This window comes from Anser anser (assembly GCF_964211835.1).
Source record: "Anser anser genome assembly, chromosome: 13".
NCBI lineage: Eukaryota > Metazoa > Chordata > Aves > Anseriformes > Anatidae > Anser > Anser anser.
Genome location: NC_139734.1, coordinates 3,386,276 through 3,406,341, shown reverse-complemented (window position 1 = coordinate 3,406,341; position 20,066 = coordinate 3,386,276). Strand labels below are relative to the sequence as shown.

At 38.6% G+C, this 20,066-nt stretch overlaps 1 protein-coding gene across 9 annotated transcripts in view; it reads left to right on the top strand.

Moving 5' to 3' along the window:
- Positions 1-20,066, top strand: part of TENM1 (teneurin transmembrane protein 1) — a 332,069-nt gene that overhangs the window by 191,799 nt on the left and 120,204 nt on the right. For all 9 annotated transcript variants that reach the window (XM_083797987.1, XM_083797988.1, XM_083797990.1 and 6 more), the window contains 6 exons: positions 3,742-3,894; positions 9,150-9,349; positions 10,765-10,975; positions 14,462-14,563; positions 15,698-15,892; positions 19,228-19,428. In XM_083797987.1, coding sequence (XP_083654113.1) covers positions 3,742-3,894; positions 9,150-9,349; positions 10,765-10,975; positions 14,462-14,563; positions 15,698-15,892; positions 19,228-19,428 — 1,062 coding nt within the window. The remainder of the gene's footprint in view (positions 1-3,741; positions 3,895-9,149; positions 9,350-10,764; positions 10,976-14,461; positions 14,564-15,697; positions 15,893-19,227; positions 19,429-20,066) is intronic.

Genomic DNA, 20,066 nt, shown 5'->3' with positions numbered 1-20,066 from the left:
ACAGTGTTGGTACTCAGTTTCCAGACGAGAGGCTTGTGTTAGGTCCGGATGAGGGGACATTATAGTTTGATTCTCCTGGTGACTCACTGAAGCCCTTCCTAGCTTTAAGTAGGAGTTTTGCAGTTGAGAAGCATACTGATGCTGCTAACAAGCTGGTTAAATCTCCACTTACCTGGTAGTCTTTGGTTTTGCTTGAAACTGTAGCAGTTCACCAGTGGTCTTAGGCACCCCACCAGTAGTTGAGGTATTTTAGGTGATGCACAATACAGGGTATCTGATGGTAGAATTTTTCTGGAATGCCAGGTGGCCACAGTCAAAGCAATTGTTGCTTTTTCTGTAGTATCAGTATCTTCATCATACCTTGAGGGTTGTTTTTCGTTTTTATGGGAGATTGAGCTGCCTCCAGTAACGCATCTTTAGTTGTAAAGATGGATTTTGATGCTCTTAGTCAGCAACCAACCCTTAAAAATACTGTGGTAATGTTCTGTTTATATAAACATCAGTCCAGAAGACTAAACTTTGAAGAAAGGACTGATACCTTGATCAGAAACCAAATCTCAGACAGAGGTCTGGTGTCATCTTCTAATTGGTCTATGGAGTAGGGTCTTGTACCTGTGTGCTACACATGGGAACTAGAGCTGAGCATCTTACAGATGGATTTATGCTGTGATAAATAATGCGGTGGCCCACTGTTCAATTCCACAGCTCTATCTGTGCCCCTTTGGGTGAAGGGAAAACAGCAAAAGCCAGAAATGTACTAGAAAAATCAGAAAGAATGACTCAAAAGAAATCTTTTGAGGTTTTAATGGAATTCAGTACATGCCTACTTACTTCTTAAGAGATTTGGGAGAGAGAGAGAGATTTGAAAATTTTGTTTAATCTTATTTGGTGAAATATGTATATATTTAAAGTACGATGTATGTATGTTGTAGGAAACAGAGGCTTTGTATAAATAATATTTACCTTATATAAAAGAAAAGTATCACAGAAAAAGAAGAGGCAAGCTAAGCCTCTGTGTCTGCTAAATAAAAATGTATCACTCCCTGTAGTTAACTTCTGAAAAAGGTAACTCTAAGAATTAATGGCTTTACTGTGGTACCTGGTCTTTTTACTGCTGGAGTTATACTTGGATCCAAAGGTAATTTGTCAAGAGCTACAGTTTGCATCCATACCAACTTGATAGCTAACGTAATGAAAGTCAGATTTATTTTAACTTTGCAAGATGACCAGGTTTCTGCAGTGGTAGTAGTTACTTAGTTTAATTCAGGTAGATCTTACTTTCACAGCCATGTGCTGTGTTGTTCAAATACTTGGTCTTGAACGTAATTTAATGTGAAGCATGACTACCAATATCACGTGTAATCTCCCGCAGACCGGAAGTCAAGAGTCTGAGGCTGGCAGAGACCACCATCTCCGCAATGTAGTTGGTGTTTCTCAGGGAGAAAACAGACTGTCAAACATGCATACAAACAGCTTTGCTAGCTTGCCAAGCTTTGGCACGAGCTATAAAAACAACAGCACTTCCCCTGCCTGAAGGGAAGGCAAAGCAAGGAACTCTCGAATTGGTGCGAATGGATGACAAAAGGCATAGTGTATGTAATCTGGAAAATACATATAGTAAGGAAAAATGTGCATTACATATTCAGCCCTTGCTTTGGTGGCATACCCTCTGCAGCACATGCAAATACTGTCTTAGGAAATGAATAATAGTGATAATGGAAATAACATAAGAAAGCAGCTAGAACATGCTCATGATTGTATAACCACTAAAAGCTTATTTATGTTATGTTTTGCACCTGGTGTTGATCTGTTTCAAGTGCTCATGTAATTATTTGCATTAGTATAAAGAAATGTACATTCATTAGTTATCAGTCCCATTGCACTTTGTTCCTTTCTGTTGTTATTAACTCTTTATATCATAATAATGCCCAGAAGCTCAAGCCAGGAGTAAGAGCTGCCTCCTCTAGAGATGTCAAGGCATACAGATTTTTGTTGTACCTTCTGTAAGGAGAAGTAATCTGTCTTGTATTAATAAGCTTGACTATCAGAGCTTAGGTCTGTGTGATTTGGCTGCAAGCCCCTTTTCAAAGTATAAGCACAGTCCCTTGATCGTTTCAAGTCCATGGAATATGAAGCAATCCAGCAAGTGTCCAGCTTGAGAAGTCTCCACTAACACTGGAGTAAGCCTCTAGCGTCTTTTCTGGGGACTGGGAATTTACAGCCCCGTGGTGCGTCTTTCAGACCTGGTGCTGGGGCAGTGCTAAATACAAATATAAATGTGGCACAAATTCTGACAGTGTCGCCTCACTAATGCAATAGAAATGCTGTAATTTGCTTGATTTGGATCATGTATCTATGCTGGGTGATCCAGGAGTGCACAGATCTGAATATAATGATTGTAGATTGGCAGCTTTGCATTCCTGTAGTAGTTTGGCAAGGCCTTGCAGGAACCCATTGAAGGCATGATTTTTTGCATTATAGTTTTATCTTTTAAGTGTGCAAGCAAGACTTGGGAGCAAACATAGAAAATAGATAATGAACTGTAGGTTTCCTATTTATATCAAGATTTTTTTTTCTTAAAATAGTACAAAGGAAAAGAATGTACTTTCTCAATGCAAGACCTCATTCTAGATCCCACTTACTTCTCTTGAGAGTCTCTGAGGTTCATACCCAATTCAGGAAGAGCAGATTTATTGCCTTTGAGGCTCCCACTGTGGGCAGATCCTACTCAGTGCAAAATGCTGTGTGTGGCTAAAGAGTCTGTTACTCAATTTTTGCTCTTTTTGTGATGATTTCAGCTCCTCTGTGGGGAGTATCCTCAATCCTTTTAGTGGGTCATCAGTCCTCCCTGCTGAGTTACTTCAGTGCTAAGGCAATGTCTTCCTTGGAAGAATAAGCCTTCCTCTAGAATGTCTAATTGTCTAGAATGACTGCAGTACTATCACAGTATGCTTAAAATAAGATCCTTTGTTGCTGTCTTTCTCCTACAAGGTTTCGATGCCTCAAATTAGAAAGAACAGAAAGGCAAGCAGAAGAAGTGAATGGCTGTATAGCCAAAATGGAGTCAGCAGCCCCCATGTATGGAGATAAATTTGTAAAAGAATTAATTTATTAGATTTGCCAATGCATACATAAATAAAAATGATATTTCCAATAACGTGTTACAAACTAATTGCATATATTTTAGATCTGAAGCCAGGTGTTTTGTTTTTGTTTTTTTAGTCTGCAACGAAATTCTAGGGCAAATCTATGAAGTCAGTGTTTTTACTAATGTTCAAACTGATCTAAATGATAACGTTTGGGAATACAGTGGGCACAATTTCACTAAGAACTGGGTTAGAAAGGTGGAAGTTTTGCATGGTGGCTGTGCTTTAATCCAACAAACTCTGAGCTCCGTGACAGCTGAAAATTGAGGGAGGTTGATGCAGCATAAGAATCTGTCACACAATATTTAAGGCAGTCAACTGTTACCCTTTTAATTGCAAGTATTTCCATTAATTGCTCTAGAAATTCATCACCGTGACCTGGCTGAGCTCCAAAAGAAAGTGTGGAAACTAATTAAACATTGAGTTTTAAGGTAAAATACTAAATTGCTCATTAGAATGCTTGAAATTCTGATTTATTGCTAACAGAACTAAATAATACTTGACTTTGCAGAAACTGGGTCGTAGCATTTTTTTCTTAGTGTAACTGAAGGTGCTGTAGCTTAGACATCAATTAATTGGTCTTCATTTTTTGCAGCAGTACACTTGTTTGGTTTAACCTGGCAACTACAGCCTGTTGAAGGGCAGCTGTACGAAAATGGAGTTAGCAAAGGAAATAGAGGAACAGAATCCGTGGATACTACTTACTCGCCGATTGGAGGAAAAGTTTCTGATAAAACAGAAAAAAAAGGTATGTGTGAAGAAGCAGACAGACAAAGCAGGAATATTTAAACATTTCTACGGTTCAGATTCTGTATTTGCTAAAGTTTGGGAGTATTTTGAATTCAAGATCTATTTTCTCTAGAAAAAAAATGAAAATAGGTATTAAAATCCCATATCCAGATCGTGTCGTTTAGCTGAAGTCTCACTGAAATGAGCAACCGGCCCAAGCCATTGAAGAGGTAATGTTCAATAGCAAAATAACTGCCCTTCCTTTGTGAGAGAAGAGAGATCAAAGAGCTTGCCTCTTGTCTTAAGACAGGAGAGATGAGAGCATATTTGCCATGTCCCCTAGTTGTGCTAAGGGCTCATTGCTGTGCCTGTGTCTTGCAGACCAGAGTCACTCTTAGCAAAGTGAAAATCTTTGTGCTGACAGCTCAGAATATGCAGAAGGGTAGAAATCCTAATGCTTTTAAAGACATCCAGTTCTTGAAGGCGTAAGCTAAAATACAGCATCCTGTCACATCCTGCCATAACCAGTCGTACTGAATCAGCTTGCAGGAACCACCTGGGGTTTCAGAAAATGTCTGAGCCAGTCTGGCAGTGGGGGACAGCCCACAGCACCTCTCCCTGTGGCCCCGTGCCTGCTTCAGGAATTGTCTCAGGAATGAGCAAAGCACCTCAGCTTACTGTTGGCAGGAAATGGCTTTGGTGAAATGGTGAATAGTTTTCTGCTGTCTTAGCTGATGAACCAGCTGTTCTGAAGGGGCAGAGACATGCCAGAGCTGGCAAAGGAAAGGAGCGGACTGTACAGCCAGCACCGTGAAACAGAGCAGGGCTGCTGAGAGGACTCACAATTCCTTTCTCTCAAGTCCCATTGTTCAATGCTGTTAGCTTACCTACCCCAATACTAGCTAGAAGACATAACACCTATTTCCCGTTGACCACCACATAACACCACAACGATGATTTTTGACCCTAAAAAGCAGATAGCCATCCCATTTCTTTTTATGGTATGCAGAAAAAGTGGATAAATCAAATGGATTAGATCAGAGAAAAGTGAATGGGAATAGAACGTGAACTCTACTTTTTCAGCTATTAGGAGGAAAGTAAAATTTTACTGAGTTCTGCAATGATGGGAGATTTCCAGAGTTTTCAACTTTTGTAGCAGAGCAGTGATGATTCTGTGTCTGCCAGGTAAGATCGGTGACTCTAAATATGAGACAAGGTGGGACGTGGTTGTACCAGTCCCTCCAGAAGGAGAATTGCATCTCAGTCAATAGTCTTACAAATCAATGTGGCACAGCTGGATAGAGATCATATTAGATAAAAAAGCAACAGAAATATATGTGAGGAGGCAATGATATTGTTATCCATTATTTCTTCTCTTAGAATGGATTGATAGTGAATTACAGTAAATGTTTTACACGCTTTTGTATTTCTGTCCTGGTACACCATGGAAAATGTCTAAACTATCTCAAGTAGTTCTTCTAAACTGCATTAAATCATTTTGTCAATATATTACAGATTTAATAAAAGCTCATCCAAAGCATTTGGCTTCCAAAGGAGGTGGTACAGGAAAAACATCAAAACATGATCCTAAAAATTAGATTTTCGAGAACAGAGAAGAGCATATGTGAGTCAATAGAGAACTCAATGTAGCAGGTAAAAACCTCCACCACCACCACCACCACCAACAGAAAAAAACAGTTCCCTCACCCCAAGAAATCCTAATGTCATGCGTAGCCACAGGATTCCCCCAAAGCACTAAAGCAAGGAGAGCTGTGACGCCAGAGCTCCTTCACTGAGGGCTTATCCAGCAGTTTCAGAGATCAGTCTTGAATATAGCTAGCCTGTTGTCTGACTTGTCATTTTCCACCTTCTGGGGTATGCTAATCCAGGGTATGCTAATAAGAATTATACACTTGAGAAAACACAAGAAAAGCAATGTGGACTTAGGACCAGGCATTGGTATGTGCATTTTCTGGATCTGACTAACTTCTGATGTCTCTGTCCCTGCCTCCCTTATTTCCTTGCTTCCTTCCCATCCCTTTTAATATACATAAGTCATTTTTCCCCATGTTTGTACCAAATATTCCATGTTAATGTGCTGGGAAGGAGGACTTGGAAATGGCACTTCAGCAGCGTACCATGGAAAGTTGATACTTCGCCTGTAAACTTGAAGCCTCTAATGTGATTTCACAGGGATAAATAAGTACTGTCAGATATTGTGACCTCCCATTTTCCCAACTCTATGCAGCAGCACAAGATGCTTTCCCAGACTTTGAAAGCATGTATTTTAACTAATCTTTTAATGGAAATCAAGTTTATAAACCAGCAAGTCAGATTTCTTTAAGAAGTCATGTTATGACACAGTGACCCATGGCTATGAGTTAACATTTTAATATGTAGCAATGTGATTAAAAACTCAGACGTCCTATTGATGCTGATATTTACCAGGGGAGTACAAGGAGATTGATTGTTTCAGGATCAGTAATAATCAGCATATGGGTACTTCCTTATGAAGATAATTGGCACCATGCTGTTCAGTTTTACTTTCTTGAAGCCAAAAGAAACCTGTGATTAGGAATCTATCTTCTGTTTTAGAACCGCAGAGAAAGTGTGCTTAGAAAGAATGGGGAGAAATTAATACCAGTTGGTAAGACTGGGAGCTGTACTAGGAATTGAATGTAGGTAATTAAATGAGACTTTGTCATAGGAAAAATGTTGTTATAGGAAAAAGGTTTTTAGAGCAAGTGCAGAAATTGTATTGCAACACTGTAATTTTAAAAGCTTATCTAAGACTTTTCCAAGAAAGAGTAAGAAAGTGTATGAGATAGTCTGTGAATAGCATATCCTCAGATGACTTACCTGTATGGCCAAATACCTGCTTCATTCAATTAAGCAAAGAAACAGGGCTGAATTATTTTTTTCTATAAAGGAGTCACAATGGCTCACTGAATATGAAAGCATGCACTTCAGACACAGTGCTTACAGTCAGCTTTTCATGCTGTATGGTTACCTGAAAAAAATAGTATTTGAAAGGTAGGGGTGCTGCGAGTACTACTTTCAGTAGGTGGTAGATAATACGTGTTTTTTCATGTCAACATTGTGAACAGCAGCATGCACTTCTTTCAGATATAATGAGATAATAGGAAATCTTAAGTATATGTATTTTTTTTAAGATTACATAAAATAATTACTAAGACAAAATTTTCATCCCAATGTGGAAAAACTTCTCAGAGATACGTTGTATTGAGCCTAGCAACAGTAACATGCTATTCAGCATAATCCGATAACACCAATTAATGAAAACACTTCCTCAAAGGACGCGTATGCCCCGACTAAAGTCCTGATGCTTTTTCTTTTCAAATAAGAACCAGGCCTTCTCACTTCAACAAACTCAAAAGCAGTTAGTGCATTTTAAAGGACCTTGAACGCAGACCAATAATGCCATTAACTTCCAAAATGATACTGTATCCTTGACTTTTTACTTAGTGCTCTACCATCTTGTAATTGAATCACATTAATTACCGTGTGTCAATATCACCAAAAAGTTCCTTAGTGTTTTACTTAACCCGGGGTAATTGCTTGCAAAGAATCATTAAGATTTAATATCTCTGGAGTACTGGAAATAGGGGAAAAGGTTTTTAAATTTACATCAGCCAACGGGATCTGATGCGTGGCATGCGGTGGGAGGGATCCACTTCCTTTTCCCAACTACATTAGAAGTTTAAATTTCTACTCAAAACTCCACATGGAAGACTTGAATCACAAAGAAAATTGGACAAAAGTAGTCTCACCTTGAACATTGCTAAAGCAGTGATTTGGAGATAGTTTATGTGCTAAGGTTCAAGGTGGTTTTTTAGAGTTTAAGAAAAGTTGTGTGCTCTAAAAACGTATGCTTTTATGCGGTAAGGTGTTAAAAGTCAGCTCCTGGTTCTTGCTGTAGCTTTGTTTCTGGTGACACAAAGCAGCTGTAAAGCTGTAAGATCCAGTACCCTGAGAATTGCTCCTGCCTCGTAAACGAAATCTCTATTCATTAAGAATGCTAAGTACTCCCTACACTAGTTAAAGCCAATGAAGGATCCCACTGAGGATCTCTGTTATTAATATGTTTAGGAAAAATCTGGCCCTAGCTTTGCTACTGCTGTTTTCATTTCCAAAGGCAATTTATAAAATTTCCTGGGCATTATGTTGCATTGGATATTTTTATGCATTATTGTGAAAGGTGAGGCTCCAGTCACTTTGATTGCTCCTCTTTATCCTTCGCCACATAATGGAATGAAATGACACATAAATGGCTATGGCTGCTGAATTCAATCTTCTTCTCTTGGTTCCTCCTCCTTTGTAGCATGCTCTCCTTCTTTTTTCTAGTTGAGAGAAAGTTTGCAAATGGGCTTGAGGGTTTTGCAGAACTTAGGGTGGAATTACGTCAGACGTTAGCAGGATTGGGTCTGTGGCTTGCAGCATGTCAGGATGCTGATCACAGGCAGGCATTAAAATAGATAAAGATGGTGATACATGCCAGCAAAGCAAGCCAGCTCCGATTTAGTTTGGCAATGGCTTCTTTACACATTCCATTTCCCTTTCTCTTTCAGCTTTCTCATAGCCATGGTTGAAGTTATATGCTGTAGATGTCTGCAGATGTATTGTTAGGCACTACAAAACGATGCCAGTATTCTCTTTAGATTGCCTCTCCCTATCCTTATGCCCCTGTTAGGCTTTTATGCAGAAAGTCCAAGCAAAAACAGATGTTCTTTATTTCTCTAGGACTAGATTTTCATTGCCACAATATGATTGTTGGGAATGGTGATTAGTAGAAATTCAGGCATGGACACGGGCTCTGACCTACCAGGTTTGATGGATTTTCTGTCTTCGCCGGTGTCCATTTGTGTAGCTTATGCAATGCCTGCTCGGCGGTGGCCGGGGACCCGTGCCAGAGGAAGCTGTCCCGCTGTGTATTCTCTGCACTCACAGTCGAATGGGGTTTGTTTTAACAGCTGATACGTGTAGATGTAAAGTCTGTGGTTTCCACAGCAGCACCAATACCTTTTTGCAGTCAGTAAAGCATTCCAAGATTTCCAGGGGAAAAAAAAGCTCTGTGACACCTATTTTGGTAAATATTGCACGCAGTTTATTTATATTTTTCAATTAGTTGAATAAAAAAATACAATGATTTCAGTGAAATGTCCTCAGTTTAGAGGTTATTTATTATACATGACCCGGTATCTTCGCCAACTGTGATTATGCAACATGTTGTTTCCTTTGTTTCTGGAAAATTAGTGTTTCAGAAGGGACGGGCCATCGACACAGGAGAAGTTGAGATTGGAGCACAAGTTATGCAAACAATCCCGCCCGGTTTATTCTGGCGCTTTCAGATCACCATACATCACCCCATGTACCTGAAATTCAACATTTCACTGGCGAAGGATTCTCTGCTGGGAATTTATGGCAGAAGAAACATTCCACCTACTCACACTCAGGTAATTAGTGATAATGCTAATTGCATCATGCTTTACAGTTTCAAACAGCAGTGGATGCTAATGTTCACAACACACTTTTAAAGCAGGGAGGAAGGAAGGAACTGGCTGTAACCACAGAAAGCAGTCTGTTTATCCCATTCTTATACTGAGGTCTAGCTACACCCCCAAACCATGCCCTCCCCAGTGGAGGGGCAGTGTCGTACCAGCAAGACCAGCCATTCTGCATACTGCCACGTGGCTGTGGGAGGCAGGACAACTGCACGCTGTCTTTTGGGGGGCAGTGGGGTGAAATACTAGATCATTTGAAAATGCTTTAGTCTTTCTAGGAATTCATCAAAACAGATTACAGACTACAGTTAGTTTCTGATACAAAGATTATTTCAGAGCATTTACTGCTGGGGATATTGCAGGAGAAAACCTAGCTAGGCGTTAAGAATATGCAGTATTGCTGGTCACATTCAACCTTTCTTTTTTTTTTTTTTTTTTTTGCTTGCTGTGTTTGGCATATAAAGCTATCATTTCAATGGATTGAAATGCTGTCTTATAGCAGGATTACAACATATGTGATAAACTTGTATACAGAATCATGGAAAGATTGTTTAGAAGGGACCTGTGGAGGTCATCTAGTCTAATCTCAACAATGATTTACTAGAGGTTTGATCTTAGAAATAAGCGATTCTAGCTGTCGTTGGCTTTGATTGGGTATTCAGTCAAGCTGAACTTGAACTTTACTGAAAATCAGTCTGGAGAATGCCTGGAGGAAAAAAAAAAAAAAAAAAGAGAGAAATTATACATTTCTTAAACAGAAATTTTAGAAAGGTTTATGTCTTCTCTGATGCTTTCAAGTTAACTGTTCTTGAAGTTGTTGGCATCGACTTGATAAAGTATTACTTGTTTCCATGTCACAAAGTAGTCATTTAATCGCATTAATAAAATTAAATATAAATAAAATGTGTAAGTAGGTTTTGATATGTGACAGTGATACTAAGGAACAAACACTGAAAATTCTGGTATGAAACAATAGCTTATTTAATCTGTTTTTGGCATTTGAGATGAATCACTGCATAAAGCAAGACACTACAGCTTGGGAATTTTGGAATTATTCCCATTAAAGAGATATAATGTCGAAGTACACCTGCTGCATTTAGTGAAACAAGCCTGAATTTAACCTGCCATAGCAAAAAGCAAGTTTTGATGCCGGATTTCTGACCTACCATAATGCTTTCTATATGGAATAAGGAACTGAAACTACATGGACCAGGTTATATGCAACTGCTATCCATGTTGATGCATTCTTAGTCAGACAGGCAATTCCTCTCAAGATTTCAGCTGCTTTTTGCTGTTTGAACGAGATGTGCAGTGTAGATTCCATAAAGATTTACTAGGTGGTTAATTGTTGCTCATTATTATTTCAGTTTGATTTTGTAAAATTGATGGATGGAAAGCAGTTAATTAAACAGGAACCAAAAAACTCAGAGGAGCCACAGCAAGCTCCCAGGAATCTGATCTTAACTTCACTGCAAGAGACAGGCTTCATCGAGTACATGGATCAAGGAGCTTGGCATATGGCATTTTACAACGATGGAAAGAAAATGGAGCAAGTGTTTGTACTAACCACAGCGATTGGTAAGAACAATTACAGTAAAACTGTTATTCTGATTACTGCATTGGAAAGCTGCATTTGGAAAGATATCGATGTTGATTACAGTGTCTCTTAAATATTCTCTTAAATATGTTTTATTTCAGTTTAGTTTAATTAACCTCAGTGGAGTATCTTCATGTTTATGCCAATATTAGGCAAATAGCAGCATTCATGTATTAAAGATGGGTGTTAGCAAATTAATTAAGTGTGAAGTTGTCATGTGTTTTAAAATCTTTATGTGATAGTTTAAATGCCTGAGTAATTTCTGGTGTTATTTCGCTCAAAGCAAAAGAGAATATGTCTGCCCTCTCTATTTACACAGGAACCATAAATCCTACAAAAATTATCCATCCTTTTGGTCCATATTTCAGTATTTTAATCAGTTAGAAAATTAAAAGGCTGCTTTTGTGGGTTTGGTTGTTGTTGTTTGATGGGTATTTGCTGTTGTTTTATACACTTGTTCAACTGCACCATTCTGTTTGGAACTCAGAAGGCACATACAGGGGAGGCTGCCCTGGTGGGATATCAATTCCCTGTTGCCTCGTTAATAAATAAAGGTGGACAAATGTTTGCAACTCTAGGTGTTGTTGCGGAGAAGTGCTCACACATAGGGTTTGTTTGGAATTTCATTTCAGGTGAAGTGTTGTATTTATGACAGTCTTGGTTTGCTGCAAGACTTTAACCACTTTGCCCTTTAGTTAACCTGTTCTGCCATATGTTTAGCAGGATGTCTTTACTAGTAATGGACATGCCATCTGCTCTTGAGAACAATTGAATGCTATTTTTACTTGATGGTAAAAACACCTTGCGGAGCAGGACAGTGATTCAAATACCAACACTGGTGCAGGATTTGCAGGAAAAATATTTTAAAATGAGGTAGAATTGCAATTAGAATATTTTGTTTAAAAGTTCGTATTTGCTTTGTGTAGAAAAGTAAATCTTTTACAAGTGGGAGAAATACCATTATTCAACGTCATGTGAGAAAATAATATTCAAGCAATTTATGGAGCATCTTCACAGATGCTCTATGAGGAGCATAAAACCTGGCCAAACTCCAGTCCAGATCAGAATCCAAAGATCTGCCCCCTTGTTTATTTCTACTGTAACAGCAGATTTTTTTTCTACTGTAGCGGTATTTATACAAGGGAGTATAAACAGTATTTCATCATTAAGTAGCACACCATCTTAAAAAATATATATATCTAAATGCAATTGAATGTTTCAGTTAGGTTCCTGTTAAATTTGGTGAAGAAGAAGGTGTTTATCCCTTCTCCAGCCAATAAGCAGAACAAGCTGGGTCTTATGGAGGGAAGTAGTGAGGGCCACAGGGCAGGCAGGAATCCTTACGTTTAATCTGAGAAATGTCCATGAGAAGACATATTGAGCAAAAAGAGGTTTCATACTGCAACAACCTACTGCTGGTGGATTTGAAAATACTGCTAGCTATTGTGTTTTCATGGCCTGTGTATTTTCTTATACTTTTCTTTGCACACTGGTTCTTGTTTTTATCTGGGGGGGACTACAAAAATTTAAAAACAAAAACAAAAACTGATCATTTTCTGATCCTTGAGCAATGCTCCTTACCCCAGACTTTGGGGAGTGTCTAGGGCTGGAGTCGTAGTTTATTTCCCTGCTGACAAAGGAATCAACCAGGAACACAGGCTGAAGTAGTCAGCATATAGCAAAAGCTTGCATGCGTCTCTGCTGTATGTCGGTGTGGGCTGTGTGATGAGCACCTCTTAGGTAGTCTTTTCAGTTTCTGGATGTCAGTGGCATACTAGTTTGATTTTGCTGACCTGTTAACTAAACCTCTGATCACGCTTTCCCTGATGGGGGGTTATTTGCCTGCAAAATCTAACGTGTCTAGAGTATTTTCTAGTATGTCTAGAGCCTGAATAAAGGCTGGCCCAAACTGGACATTGCATCCGGGGGAATTGTTCAAACCATTAATTCTCCATTTCAAGTCAGTGTAGGGATCATTTATCATGTGATTCTAAAAAACTGAGAAGACAGGCAAGTGTACACATAGAAAAGAGAAGAGCTGATAATGAACAGTAATATGTAAAAGTTAATAATGAGCAGCATATCTGTGAAAAAACTTACTTCTGGGAAAAAAATAAAAAAAAAAGATTATTTGACCTTGAAACAAACATCCATGTCTAGGTTGTAAATATCTGATGAACAGATATATATCAAATGCCTGTTCTTTGGTATAAACTAATAGTCTGAAAGGAAATGAATGTTTTTAATTATCAGTAGAGGTTTTCAAGAGGAACCAGTACTTATCTGTCCAAGTGCCCATAAATAAGATTAAAATAAACTTACTTCGGTTATTCATATTAGTTGTAGGATAAGCTTATAACCCATCCTTTGAAAAGTTTGAGTTTAAAAGTATATCAGATTTGATTAGATTAAATAGTCCAGTGGTATGCACTTCCCTGAGAAAAGTTTTGCCTCCCAAATCACTTGCCATGGACAAGGATCTATGTTTTCTTTTTTTCCCCCAAATTTTTATTTTGTGGAAAATGAGCTGTTTCCCATCTTCTGATAGGCAAAGGTACTTGTACATGCCTATTTGTGTTTATGCCCGTAAAATAGGCTGCTCAGTTCCCACTGTTCTTCAGCCCTGCTCCCACCCTGCAAAGAACCTGCTGGTGCTGTGGCATCTTCAGTCCAAATGCTGCCATGACATTAACCTACTCTGCATGGGAGCATCCTAGCATTGAATTTACTTCACATTTTTTACATGAAATCCATCTAAATCAGTGAATCCACTGAATTCCTGTAGGAATTATGCATGTAGATTTAGAACAGCTAACAAATATACAGACATGAGCCGGCCCCACAACATGTAAGGTTAAGTGGTTTGCTATCCAAAGCCGTACGATGAAACATGCAGAAGTTGAAGATCAAGAAGTTGAATCAAAGATGTTCTTTTTTTCTTCAAATCTTGTTCTTAGGCCATTATTGCATTGAGTTTCATCACTTTATAAAAGACTTTTTTTCATCTTATTTTACAGAAGTGGAAATCCTACCCTCCCCCAAAGAATTCAATTCACATGGTTCAAACAAATACCATGGAAGACAATTTACTCTATAAATAGGTTTCCAACAAATTGCTTCAACAATAAAAGAAAGTGTTTAAGGTGGACATTTCTCAGCAAATACTTTGGTTCTTGCAGTGCTTTTAATGGTGGTAAATTTTACATGAACACTTACTTTAAAAGCTTTCTGGTGTAATATAAATGATGCACTTGTTATCTCAAAGCTGTCAAGACAAAATCTAATATTTGTAAGCTGCTTGAACAGGAATTTTGTTTTATTCTCCCTATGAATGGAAATGGGCCTTTTTCTGCTTCTGCATCTATTTGTATGTTGAGGTGTGTCCTGCAGAGCGGGGTGAAGATGCCGTTCATTTCAAATTCAACCAACTTGTGTTTTTCTTTGTGCACAACTCTCTGAATAAATAGAAGTTTTGGATGACTGCTCTACTAATTGCAATGGGAATGGAGAATGCATCTCAGGGCACTGCCACTGTTTCCCAGGATTCCTTGGTCCCGATTGTGCAAAAGGTAATCTCATAACAGCCAACCTAATGTACAGGACAGGGTTCGTTATTATGGTGTGTGACTGCTGGGCTTACAAAGATTCAAAGTGATTAAAGGAGATTAAATTCCTTTTTCCAGACAGATGGCAAATACAGTACAAGTGCAGGCATAGAAAGTTTTTTTTATGCTGTACTTAGTTAAGATGCCTCAACTACTTCTCTCTCCCCGACTTTTAGTCAAGAGATTTCTCCATCCCTCTTTGCACCCATTCTGTGATTTTAAAATATTTTTTAATAAGTGTCAGTTGAGTGTAGTGTTTACAGTTATTTAAAATTGACAATCCGTTTCACTTCAGAATACATCACATCTCAGTAAATGTCAGTAAAATGTGATTTAAATTGAAAAGGGTTAGAAAAGAAAACTAAAGCAACTTAGAGACTAGTAAAAACTAGAGAAACTAGAGACTAGGCTTTTTTTTTTTTCCTAGAGAAAACTAGAGATTTTCTAATGAAAACTAGTGTTTTTTCTAGAGAAAACTGGAGTTTTCCAGCATTTGGGGCAAAATCTTGCTAAAAAGATTATAAGCGAGCTTATTTTTATTAGTATTATCCATCATCCACTGAATATTATATATGGAGGTTCTCATTCTTTTCTGGTGTTTCCTCAGGTTTTGGATTGTCTATATTTTAAGATCGATTAGCTCAGAAATATGTACTGGATTGTAAAACTAACCTTCTGCATCACTAGGTTAGATCAGTAATGGCTAAAACTTCAGTAGTGATAGGTCTGCTTAGAAAAAGAAAAGGGCAGTATCTTGCTTCAGGTTACAGGGAACAAATATTAATGTTACAGAAAATGATAAGCAGGCATCACTCTGCAAACTCTCTCCCAAGGCCCATCAAGGAGAGGAATTTTTGTCTTCCAAGATGTCCCATTTCATGTCAAAATTAAGGTATGTTAATAAAGCAGGCTGAGGGCACTAGGATGCCTGTATTACTGTTGTGCTATCTAGTTCAAAGATTTCAGCCTGTCACAACCTTCAAGTGAAGGATTGGGAGGGCTGGAGTGGAAAAGTGATTTTACAGAATGATAAATGCAATAAATGTTAATCTATATAAGTATGTAAGTACATTAAAAAGGCCAATCTACCTTCTTCAGATTCCTGTCCAGTGCTCTGCAGTGGAAATGGAGAATATGAGAAAGGTCACTGTGTGTGTCGAAATGGGTGGAAAGGACCAGAGTGTGATGTTCCTGAAGAACAGTGTATTGATCCAACCTGCTTTGGCCATGGCACCTGTATCATGGGAGTCTGCATCTGTGTGCCTGGATACAAAGGAGAGATCTGTGAGGAAGGTTTGTGAAGTTTCCCTCTTTATGGTTGGGGGGGTTTGATTTTAGCCTTTAATCTCCTAACCTTTTTTAAGGTAGTTAAGAGCTCACATGGATGTGAGAAACTTACTGTGAAGCAATACTGCTTTTCAAGCACCTTTTAAAGCCTCGTGAAAGGAATGTTAAGATAGAAAATATTCAAAGATAAAGGCTTTCAGATCTCAGTGACAGTCAGTGGGAGTTGATCACATAATTTCCAAGATTCACATTTTTATTCTAAAAGATTAGAAGTGTTTAACATTGGCTAATAAGAATATCTAGTAATATCAGTAGGGCAGTCCTTTGAAATGCTGAGTTTCTTGTGCAGTCCAGGAGGCTTTCAGTTTCCTCCCTCCACTGAATCTCAATGGCAAGAACCAGGAGGAATTTTTTGCCTTTCAGCACACAGTGCTGAAACTTCCAGCACACAGTGCACTCAGTCCTCCAAGGAAAAATTTATCAGCATGCAAGGATTCCCTGTCTGGGGGCAAGTTGTGAGACCATCCTGGTTCTTCTCTGCTTTTTGTCTCTCAGACCCCAGACACATTTTTCAGGAGGGGTGGCTGGCATCACCAGGTTCGTGGTGCCAGAAACCTCAGTCATTTAAGTGTGCACCGTCAAAGACTCTTTCACTTGGCCAAAAGCTAAGGGTAAGACAGTCAGAAGATCATCTAAACAAAATAAGATCTAGGATTTCTCCGAAGTAATCAGCAGACCGTAATCATCTCTTCCCTTTCTTCATTCTGTTGCATCTTAGATTTTTCCACGAAGAATGTACAGACTATATGAAGCCACGAGAGCAGCAAGCAGTTTCAATTTAGCAGAGCATGCTGTGTAATTCTGTTGTCATATGTCATTTTTACTGTGAGCCTATATTCAGGGTACTAAACCTGTGTCCTTTAAAGCTTGGCTAATAAAAAGTGGGAAATTATGAGAACAAGTAATTGTACTTCAGCTGCTTATAGTACCGATGTGTCTCTGCCCTCATCTACAGAAAGAAACAGTTGTTATTTGGCTGCTAGCGTTTCTGAGGTAGCTCATCAGCTACGGCTTTATTCCCCTGTGCATAGCCTCGGAAAGCAGAGCGGTTCTTCATGCTTGCCCTGATTTGATGATTTTTCAGTAGTCCCCTTAGCCTGAAGCTAGTGCCAGCATACTTTGTGCTTCGTGCTATATAGATTTTAGGTAATTCTTCTGAGTAGCACACAAAGGAAGCTCTTATGTGGCCTGAATTCTCTAATCAGAAAAATGCCCAGGATGGATTTGATGGATTTGACATACCTGATATGTTTTTTAAAGGGAGGATCAAGAGAATGTTTCTTACATTCTCAGCTGTTGGTAGTTTCAGAAATGGACAAAACCAAGAAAACCCAAATGAGAAAAAGCAAGTAATACACAGATTTACTCACTGAGGCCATGATATTGAACAAGCCTGGAGCTGGTGAGAAGCTGACTGCCATTTACAGTTACTTTGCTTGTTGGGATAATGTGGTCCTGCAAAATGGTTGAAAAAATAATTGAGATAAATGTACTCAGACAGCTATTGAAACTAAGAGCATGAAAACATTGTTTTTTAAAAAAGTAGTATTTAAACTTTAAAAATAGAAGTGGAATCATGTAGAAACAGGGTGAATGAAACAAACCTGTACAGAGGATTTTTATTGTAATAGTGTGTGCAATGACACGAATGCTTAGTTTACTGTATTGTGCAATGTAACTTGTACACTACTGGAAGTAATTCTGTCAGGGATTGGAATTACATTATTGTGTGTAAATATAAGTTTAATATTATAGCCATATTGTTAACACAGCAGACAGTAACAGATGCACTATCCAGGGAACACCAGTAGCTATAGGTATTCGCTGCTATGGGCATCCTTTGAATTCATCTTGTCAGATTATCATTAGTAAAAGAAGTGATGCTTTTTAACCTGTTTGTAGAGTCACTCAGTTTTCAAAGATCGCCAAAATCAAGAGCTGTCTTTCAGGATAAGAGGAAATTGCCAAGTATTTTTGGCCTGTGCTTAGCAAGATATACTTTGTCCAGAAACACTGATTCCTCTTTTTCAGAATTACATTGTGCTGTGCACAAGCCTGGAAGGCTGAAAAAGGTACAAAATAAATCTTGAAATAAGATCTTGAACTAGTGGCATAGCAGCTCAAAGATAAAGCATCTCTTCTTTATTCTTAGGTCAAAAGGTGCTGTAAACTGGATGCTCTTAATCTCTAAGTCTGAAGTATTTAGCCTGCTGTTACTGAAACAGAACATCTCTTCGTTTGTGTAACATAGAACACTTTGTTAAGTTTACAATTTAATTATTAACACAGTACTTGGGCTAATACTTAAAAAAAATCATACAAGAACTTCCAAAGTGCATTTTTAACATTAGTTTGAAGCACGATCTAACACGAATAGGATTTTGGCTAATTGTTTTGCATGCTCCAACACCCCACAAATTCCTCTCCACCTCCGCAGTCTTACTGAAGCCCCCAGAGAAGGCAGGCTGTGTTCTCCTCAAAGTCTGTCTTGTTAAAGAAATGCTGGATCTTGATGAAGGAATATACTGATTATGCAGGACTAACCATCTGATTTAAATTCTTCTACAGAGCTCCTGAATTTTTCACTAAGAATAGTTTAATCCAAATTGAGAACAAATTTAGCTCTTTGTCTGTTTGCAAATTGTTCATCAGTACGTTATGACTTTTATGAATCTGTTCATTATCTGCAATTGCCCAGCACATACTTTTTATGAGTGTATGAGATTTCTTTACAGTGAGTATTCAGAGACTCACGATTCAGGGCTTAGTGGATGACCATTTTTATTTTTTTTTGTATTAGATTCCCAGCTGTAGTGATAGTTTTGCAGAGAAACATGAAAGAATAAATCTTTTCCCAGATGTGAATAAAACATAAAGCACAAATACCTGAATTGAAACACAATGTACAGTTGTAGAAATTTAATTGTTAATTGCTCCAGTTCTTTCCCAGCTCTGCTACTGAAACACAAACTTCCCTGACTAAGATCGATAGACCTGTCCAGGGAATCTGCTTTTTAACACTTAGACAATATCCAAGATAAGTAGAATCATATGATCTCCACCAGTCTATGCACTTGCTTTTTGCCTTGTTTCTAGCTTATAATTTTGCAGAGATGTTAGCATGGACTATTTTTCCATGTGCATTTGTTAACATCATTTCAGTTGGAGTATTTGCACAAAAATCAGCAAATTAATCTGAATCCCTGATGCTGTATGTCACTAGGAAACCCCTGTAAGGGTGCAAATTTAATGCTCTAAACTGTATATTCACTGCTTTCCAGAGGACTGCTTGGATCCAATGTGCTCGGGCCACGGTGTCTGTGTTCAAGGGGAATGCCACTGCTCCGCGGGCTGGGGCGGTGTGAACTGCGAGACGTCACTGCCAGTCTGCCAGGAGCAGTGCTCAGGGCACGGCACCTTCCTCCTGGATGCAGGACTCTGCAGCTGTGAGCCGCAGTGGACAGGTTCAGACTGCTCAACAGGTATGCTGGAGATTTTTCTTTCTCAGTAAAGCCTATTAAAAGCTTAGGCTTTCTGTTTGGCTTGTGAAAGTAGTTACTATTGCTGTGCTGGTGTTAATTTGAAAAACAACACAGGGATGAAGCAGGGGTGCTATGGCATTGCACTCCCATTTCTTCGGAGGTATACCTATGGGTTTGGCAGCAACTGGTTTTCTGTTGACAAGGATAAAATGGCTTTTTCTATGCAACAAGAATGCCGACTGCCTGATGTGTGACAGCAAGAACGGTAGTCCTGCAAGTGTGCAAGTAGCTCCTAGCTTCGATTGAAGTTAAGCAGGATTCTCTCATGAGATGTTGAGCATTTGTCAGGATCGTGCATTGAGGGAATCCACAACTCTGAGAGAGACTGGGAGGATATAAAAAAATCCAGTGACTCATGAGTAAGAAACCTCTGTCAAAAATATTTAAACAGGAATGGCCAACCATTCTCTCATGCTGAGATAAAAACTCTGTTCTTTCTTAGAGGACCATCAAAGTTTAATCCCACTGAATTTGATTAAGAGTTGAAATGGATTTTTTATGTGCTTTGTACGTTTACATTTTGTTTTCTTGAAATGAGTGCACTCAGGACATTTTACTCTGTAATGGAGCATATCATT